The following is an 8666-nucleotide window of genomic DNA, read 5'->3' as shown; positions in this document are numbered from 1 at the left end:
CACCACATGGGTACCCGCTATGAGTTGCTTTCTTCGGAAGTTGTTGCATCTTATTGAACCCTTGGGAGTCAGACCAGACCTTGACGGAATCTTGGGTATGTTCAGACTCTCGATGTCTAAGGTGGGGAGGTTGGGATAAGGTCCATGTTCCCTTCTTTTCTTCCTCCACCGGACTTTTTGCTTCACTCCAGGCCAGGAGGAGGATCATTCCTACTCCCTATTCTTCCACTTTTTGTAGGCCTCCTCTGAATCCTTCGCTGATTTCGGGGTTACTGCCTCCATGGCAGATCGTCCCGCCTCAAGGGTTTCCTCCACCTCTTGTTCCGTGCTTTTGCTTGCGAACGCTAGCCATTTGTTGATCCCCACAAGGATTGGGTCATCTGGCCCTAGATTTTTGAACTCGTGCGGACCAGGTTGTCTCGCCCCGTACTCCTCGTCCTTTACTTCCTCTAGTTTCACCCTCGTCCTTGGAACTTTAAGGGGAGCTTCTGGAGGTTGTTGCGGAGCTTCAGGAGGTTGGTGAGGAGCTTCAGGAGGTGGTTAGAGAGTTCCTTCGTGTATTTCTTTGCCGTTTACCCCCCTTCCTAGTTCCTCGGTACCTCCCTCGGTGCCTGGTTGGACAATTTCCAATGCAAGGGCTGCTGAAATTTGGGCATTTCAGTCCTGGAATGTCAGACAAAGTTCCTTCCAGTCAATTACTGGGTTGTGCATGCATAGCCATGGCAATTCTAGCACGATCGGAGCCATGGGGTGTAATCGAGTCACTAGGAACTCCACCTTGTGAATTGTTCCATCCGCAAAGCTGATCTGGTCAGTGTAGGTCTGAGTTATCAGTCCTGCGGAGGTAGGTTGCCCATCGAACAGCTCCAAAGGGATGCTGTTTGTTAGGTCGACCAAATTTTCGGGATGTCGCATAGCGACGGTTTTGTCTATGAAGCATCTAGTTGCTCCACTATCCACTAGTGTGGCATATTCTTTGTCTTCATCGAGGTCGGAGAACGGAAAGCATGTAAGGATGATGAAGAAATTATAGGATCGGGATGTGAGACGAGCTGGCTGTCATAAAGTATGCAGCCCCTATCATTTTCCTTTTCTCACCGTCTGTAAGACCTGGGTCAGAATAGGTCTTAGGGTAGGGTTTGGTATATGAAGGTTTATGTTGTAGCATGCTAGGAGCAGGCTGGAGCTCGAAGGGAGCTACGACAACGAGAAGTAGAGCAGTTGCAGTCTTCTCGCCATGAGGTCCTAGAGCACGAAACGGAGTACCGTCGCGTGTTGGATCAGTTCGTCGCTTTGGATGAAGCCTTACCGGGCACCCCTGGTCAAGTGAGTACTTAAGTTTTCTTCCTCTTTTAATCCATGATTGATTTCTTCTCCTCAGAGTCTCTTGGAGCGTTTTCAAAAAGTGCAAGAGGACCTTCGAGATGCTGTTAGGGAGCGCAAGGTCGCTGTGGAGAAGGTGTCCTCCTCTACTCGCAAGAGTTCGCAGCTGATGATCACCTTGCTGTACCAACAAGGTCGTGTTGACGAGTCTAATGCTTTAGCAACACGTCAACGTCGCCTGGTGGAAGAATTGCAAGAGGAGATCCATCGTGCTCGCAATCATGCTGCTTTTGTTGAGCAAATGGTCAAGGAGTACCCTGATGAGGGTTATTACAAGGTTGTCCTGCCCCCCCTTTCGCAGCTCGAAGGTGATCTTAATAAGGCTCGCGAGGACCTCCGCCGTGTTGCTACCCTTGCTCACCGCCTTCATTGTTCCGACCCTGTGACCGTCCTTCACCACCATCACCGTTATATCGGGGCGATTATTGAAGCTGTGGTCGCCTTCCTCCATCGTGGACTGGAGTCTGAAGACCCTGACGTTGTTACCCACAACTTCGGGTTGGCGTTGGATTACATGCAGGTGGCTCGGGGTGTCCACGGAGATCTTTATATCCAGTCCATTAGTAGCATTCAATGGTTCTTTAACAACGCTGTGGACGAGGATGAGGGTCTCTATTGCCTGGTATCGGAACACTCCCGGTTCGACAATGATGGTCCTTTCCTGACGGCTGCTCAGCATGTGGGTTTTGCTCCTCCCCCCGATAACTCCCTTGAACCTCCTCTTCACAGACGAATGTTGGCGCTGTCCACAGCTCTCCCTCATAGCGACGGCGTTGGGAGGTGGGATGATATCGTTCCTGCCCTTCCCAGTGTCAACCAGCTGACTGCGGATTGGGAGCAGTTGATGTTACGCTACATTCATCACATCACGGATGTTCCCCTGTCTGGCACGGATACCCAAGTTCCCATGTCGTCGGTGGAGCCCGGTACTGAGTCATTGGCCGAAGTAATGGGTGTGGGCAACACCCTGCCAAAATGTCAGGTTCCCACGGGACATCCGAATTTGGAAGCATAGCCACCCTCCCGCCAAATCGTAACAACGGTGCAGATGACTCCCCTAAGACAAATACAGAATCATTTTAGATTACTATTTTGTACCATATTTGCACAGAAAATGTGATAAATTTATACTTCTGGCCTACCACCACTAGAAGGTCAGAAGGTCTCAACTGCTCTACACAAGAAGTAGGGGGGGAGAGAAAAGCAGGGGTTGAAGATATGAGACAGGGTGAAGTTTCACACAGAGGGAGGTCAAAAGTTGCAAAAATTCAGGAGGATAACCTGAAGAAGTTACAAAACTGCAAAACTATTGCACAGTTCTGGTCCTTATATATCAACTGGATGGATGGCAAACCAAAGGAAATGGAAGTGACCATTGAACAGCTGCTTAGGGAATTCCGGTCATGCATGCAAAGCCCAGTCATTATCCCACCAAATTTAGATGCAAAGTATTTGGCACAGTGGAAGCAATGGGAAGCAATGACCCAGATAGAAATGTGGATCCAACTCAGCAGAAATTTTTCAGTCGTGCAATACAGAAAGAGGAGATTGAGGAAGCAAAGGTTTTGTGATCTGGTTCCCTTGAAAGTATGAGAGCAGGACGACCACTATTTCCGCGATAGTAGACATGCTCTAAGATAGCGAAGATGATTTCGACAGGAAGGGCAGTCATTCGGTTGTTTCGACAGAAAGCAGATTTACGTGCAGATAAATTGAAAAAGGATGTGTGGACAAACATAGAAAGAAGTCCAGGACTCGGATTTGGAATTTGAATTTCATCTGCAAAACCTGTATGTTCGGCTAAATAGCCGAAAGCAGCTCAGAGCACTTGGGAGTACTTCCCAGCAGTGAAAGCACCCAGAGCAGGCTTTGATTTTTGCTTTGGGTGCTTTTGTCGCTGGAGAGTGTTAAGATCATGTACACTGTGTAACCGTGCCAAAGCCACAAGGTGCCTAAGTGCGGAAGACGAATGGGACAGTAGTGAAGTTATTAACAACACCGCTGTTACGCCGTTAGTCCCCGGAGATCGAGAGTAAAGAGGAAGGAGCTAAGTAGCAGCCAAGTTGGAGCGGACCAGAGAACGTTCAAGTCCTAAGGTCGAGGGGAACGTACTTCAAGGCGTTGAGCCTGAAGTCTTAGAGAAGAGTTAAGTTGAGAAGGGAGATCTAAGTTGATAATTAAACTGAGGAACTACAGTAGCATACAGGCAGTATTTATATCTACGGAACGGCGCAGCAGTGCGGAGTGCCAGACTAACTACTAGGAGCTATACGAGTAGTACCTGCAGGGTAAAGTAAAAGACAATAAGAAGGGACTAGAACGAAAGGGTATGTGTAGCGAGAAAGAACAATAGGAGTGAGATTACAATAAGAGTAGATCTTCGGAGTACCGAGCGGCAGAATGGAGGCCCGAGGCATGGACTTGACAGTATCCCCCTCTTAGGCTTGAGCCCGCACCATAACCACCACCACCCAAAAATCTTGGACCGCCGGACCTTCGAGGTCACGGCCTGCTCCTCCACCGCCCATCGATCTCACCGTCCCCGATGAGCCTAGAGAAGACGACGACGACGATGTGGAGGAAGACAACGACGAGGTGATCCAGCGGGCAGAGGAGAAGGTCCGCCGGATGAAGGCCAGGAAGGTGGCGGCGGCGGCTAAGAAGAAAGCCGAGGAGGAGGTGGTCAGGAAGGCCGCGGAGGAGGCGCAGAGGAAGAAGGAGGCGGCAGCGCGGGAGTTGGAGGAGCGCCGGAGGAGAATGGCGGAGGCGGCCACCGCTCGTAGTCGACGTGGCTCCTCGCCAGGAGGGAGTTCGGTTTCCCCACAGCAGCCGGTGGTGGAAATTCGAAAGAACAAGGGAAAAGGCAAGGGCAAGGCCCAGGTGAGTACTGATACCCCTTAACGATAATCTTGTGCTGATTCTCCTGCTCATAGCCCGTTGGTGGGGACCCCGATGACGGCGGCGACGGGGATGACAACGACGATGACGAAGATGACAGGGCTCCCTGCGAAAGATGCAGGAGCAAGAAGATCTCTTGCCAGATGCAGGCTGGCAAGAGGAGTTCTGTCATTTGCAAACCCTGCCACGACGCCAAGGTACAGTGCTCGTACTCCGGGCGGCCCTCAACGGTGAAGCGAGAGGGGGGAGGAACTCCGTACGGCAAGCGCCTGGCGGTTCTGGAGAGCCAGGTGGCTCAGTTACTCGCCGACAACCGGCAGCTTCGAGATAGTCAGGTGAAGGCGAACACCTACCATCGTCACATGAACCAGAAGCTGGACTGGTTGGTTACGGATGCCTCAAGGAGGAGAAGAACGCCACCAGAATTGCCGGAGGCTGGGCCGTCGGTTTTGCCGAAGAAACAACGGAGACTTGCAGATAGCGATGAGGAAGAGGAACAGGGGAGAGTAGAGCAAGAGGTTGGGGAAGAGGAGGAAATGGAGGAAAGGGAAGAAGAGGAGAGGGATGAGTCGGCGCCGAAGAAGGCCCGGTCGGAGAAAGGGAAGGAAAGGGAGGAGTAGAGTAGTAGTATCACGGACATCGGACCTCGGCCCTGCGGCCCTTCTTGTAACTTCTTGTAGTCCTCTGCCTTCTGTACATATTTTTTGCTTATTGCTTTTTTGTATCTAAAAAAAATGTTAACGCGATTTAAAATCGGAAAGCGAATGGGCCGCGAAGCGGCGTAAGAAGTAATTAGTTCAAAGTATAATTAGTTTAAGTGTGAAAGAAATATAAGGGAAATAGTAGATTGAAGAATGAGATGAACAATTAAGAGAGAGGGATAAACACTCAATTTACTATCATCGTGTTTACCCTCAAAACGCACAAAGTAAACTTCGGCGGAGCGCGGCGTAAAACGGGGAAAGGAATAAAATGATTTTTTGTGGTCAAGGTCCAGGCTTCAAAGGATAACGAGCGTGGAATGCGGGTACCAGCTTGTCAGCATGTAATTCATCAGCAGCAACCCAAGAGAATTCATCATCGGTACCTTCATAACCGGCCCACCGAATATAGTAACATAGAGGACAACACTTATACCTTCTGTCCAGCTTGGAGTCCAGAATTTCGGCAACGTTGTACTCCTCTTCACCATCAACTTCAATTGGAGGTGGAGGAGATTGAGTACGATTCGGGAATGGATTCGGTGTAACCGGCTCCAGCTGTGAGACGTGGAAAACCGGGTGAATGCGGCAAAGATAGTCCGGGAGCTTGAGCTCGTAAGACAAAGTACCAGGTCGACTGATGACCTTGAAAGGACCAAGATATTTTTCTGAGAATTTTTCAGTAGGACGAGTAGATCGAATATGCTTAGCAAGAACAAATACTTCGAAGCTGATCGGGAACTCTGGGTGCGAGATTCTTTTCCTGTCAGCTTGTTCCTTGTAACGAGATTGAGCTAAAAGGATTTCCTCTCGAAGGAAAGCGTGGAGTTCATTGAGGTTGACGACGAAGTCTCTAGCTAGATCAGACTTCATATCGACCTCGGGCCGAACGGTGATATTTGGGTGGTATCCTTTGTTAGCGAAGAATGGAGTAATACCAGTGGAAGCATTGGGAGCGTTGTTATAGGCGAACTCGGCGATTGGAAGTAAAGGCGACCAGTCATCCTGTTGGTAGGAGCAATAGATCCTGATGTACTGCTCGAGAGTCTGATTGACACGCTTGGTCTGCCCATCGGCTTCCGGATGATATCCAGAGGTATAGTGAAGTTCCATGGAGAGCGCTTTACCGAGAGCCCGGAAGAACGCCGAAACAAATTCGGAACCACGATCGGAAGTAACATGATTAGGGACACCATGCTTAGAGAAGACGTGAATAACAAAAAGCTCAGCTAGTTGTTCGGAAGTAATGGTGTCGTGAGTTGGAATAAATATAGCTTGCTTGGAAGATCGATCCACAACAACGAGGATAGCTGTATAGCCATTCGACATTGGCAGTTGCTCAATGAAGTCCATAGAGATGGAGTCCCATGGTCGGACCGGAACCGGCAAAGGTTTCAACAAGCCGTAAGGCCGATGACGGCAGGGCTTATTGCGACCACAGATAGTGCAAGAGGTAACGTAGTCACGAACAAAGTCTCTGACCTTGGGCCAGGTGTATTGACGATGTACCGCTTCTAGAGTGCGGTTCTGGCTGAAATGGCCGGAAAGTGGATGATCATGGAAATAGTGGAGGACTTGAAGGCAAAGATCGCCGTGATTAGGGACATAAATACGGTTGTCAAGGCGTAGTAGCTTGTCACTACCTAAGCTCCAACATTCATTGGAAGGATCTTTTGCAAGTTCCAAACCAACAACAGAGCTCGGACCGGCGGGAAGGGCGAGGATGATTGTTTGGTGTAGGGCTTCGATATCCATGATAATAGAGGCTCGTAAAACCGGACCTTCCAGGAAGGTAGCTCGAAGAGATGCAGTCAGTTGTTCGTTAGTAAAGATAGGACGAAAGTTATGAGGGTTCACTTGGGCGTAGCCGATATCCCCCTCTTTAGGGTAGACGTCCCAGCGTCTAGTTATTGAATCAGGTTTCTCGCCGAGTTTCCCCGGTCGGAAGCGAATGACCATATTAAATTGATGTAAAAATTCAGACCATCGGACCTGTCGGCGTGTAAGAACCTTGGTAGTAGAGAAATACTCAAGATTCTTGTGATCGGTGACGACGTCCACCGGATCACCCGAGCCTTCCAGATAGTGACGCCAAGCTTTAAAGGCCTCGAAGATGGCCAGAAGCTCTTTGTCGTGTGTATCGTAGTTGAGTTCAGCTGCGTGAAGCGTTCTGGAAAGGAAGGCTAGAGGATGAATTGCGACCTCTGAGTGAATAGCACGAAGGAGTATGGGTTCCATACCAGCGTCCTTGCAAGCCCTGTTAAAGACTGCAGCACTCACCAGTGCAATGTCAACCTCGGGAGTTTCCAGCTGAGCAGCAAATTGAGAGACCGTAGGATAAGAATAGATGGGTTCAAAAGGGAATTTAGACGAAAGGGGCTTGGCCCGTGAAGTCCGAGAGCGGGGGCGAGAGCGAGAGCAAGGTGAGTCCCCAAGAGGGGTCTCCTGAATTGTCAGTAAAACCGACGGCGAAGGTTCCGGTAGCGGAACAGCGACCTTTGCATCAACGGTGTTGATAGCAGAAGGCACAGTCGTCTGTGGAGAATCAAAGTGTGAAGTGTTACGGAACGTAATGTTTCGAGATGCCCAGTCAATCAACGGATTGTAGCGGGATAAGAAACTGTAACCTAATACTGCTTTACAAGATGAATCTAAATGAGTAACATAAAAGGGTAATAGAAGCAGCTCGCCAGAAGGGAACCGAACGGCAATATTCGCCATATCGGTAATGGGTTTAGAAGATAATGAACCATCAAAGAGATGAAGATTAACAGGAGAGATTTTGGTCGTAGGAATAGAATTTTGAGAAACATAACGAGTATCGATGAAAGAGTCAGTAGAACCAGAATCAACAAGAGTAGGAAATTTAAGAAGAGCAGAAATAGGTTCGGCCGGCGCGGCCGAATCGGACAAAGGAAATTCAGTAGTCAATGATATTACAAGAGATCGTTCAATGGAAGAAAGAGCGGACGCGTTGAGATATAACTCCCCAGGTGAGGTACGAACCTGATCAACGCAGCTCCTGTTTCGTACCGGGGAACAAGAGCTGCGGACTAGTTTTCCGATTCCTCTTCAACAACCTCAGCGGTTGCTTCGGGGGTTTCTTCAACCTTGGCAGCACGGCCCTTTGATTCTCGGGCCTTTCGCTTATTGCAGTCAGCAATCTGATGCTTACCACCGCAGAAGAGACAAAGATTATTCTTCATCCTTCTTTCCTTCTCTGAGGGAAGTACTTTCCCATCTGCACCAAGATGGTTGAATGCGGGGCGCTGACCGCTGGATTGGCCGGAATTCGAAGAGTTCTGGGGCTTACCATTGTTGTTAGGCTTACCACCAGAGAAGGGTTTAGGCTTCGGCGTGAACGGCGCCGAAGAGCCAGATGGCTGAGAGTTGTTTTGCTGGTTAGTAGAACCAGTCTTAAAGTCCGAGGAACCCTTCTTCGGGTTCCGAGCAATGAAAGGCTTACCAGCCTCACGCTTTCTAGTTTCCTCGCATTTCCAATAACAATTGTCAATACGAAGAACTTCCTGACGATAATCGGCGAGCGTCGCCGGTTCGGGCAAACGCGCCATTTCGTCCTTAATGCGTTCAGCTAGGCCTCGTCCATAAGCCCATTTCAGGGCAGCAGAATCCCAGTTGGTACTAGCAGCCAGGGTGTTGAACCGGATGTTGTATTTCCGGATG

At 49.6% G+C, this 8666-nt stretch overlaps 1 protein-coding gene across 1 annotated transcript; it reads left to right on the top strand.

Moving 5' to 3' along the window:
- Nucleotides 1-1297: 1297 nt before the first annotated feature.
- On the top strand, nt 1298-2398 carry C8R40DRAFT_1075367 (uncharacterized protein; the record flags this gene model as incomplete). Its single annotated transcript, XM_046226851.1, has 2 exons — nt 1298-1326; nt 1384-2398. The coding sequence occupies 2 exons, from the start codon at nt 1298-1300 to the stop codon at nt 2396-2398; spliced, it is 1044 nt and encodes a 347-aa protein (XP_046078842.1).
- Between the last annotated feature and the right edge of the window lie 6268 nt (nt 2399-8666).

The sequence above is a fragment of the Lentinula edodes genome, assembly GCF_021015755.1.
Source record: "Lentinula edodes strain Le(Bin) 0899 ss11 chromosome Unknown C8R40scaffold_92, whole genome shotgun sequence".
Taxonomy (NCBI): domain Eukaryota; kingdom Fungi; phylum Basidiomycota; class Agaricomycetes; order Agaricales; family Omphalotaceae; genus Lentinula; species Lentinula edodes.
The sequence above is the reverse complement of the archived record's forward strand: the minus strand, read 5'-3'. Positions and strand labels throughout refer to the sequence as shown.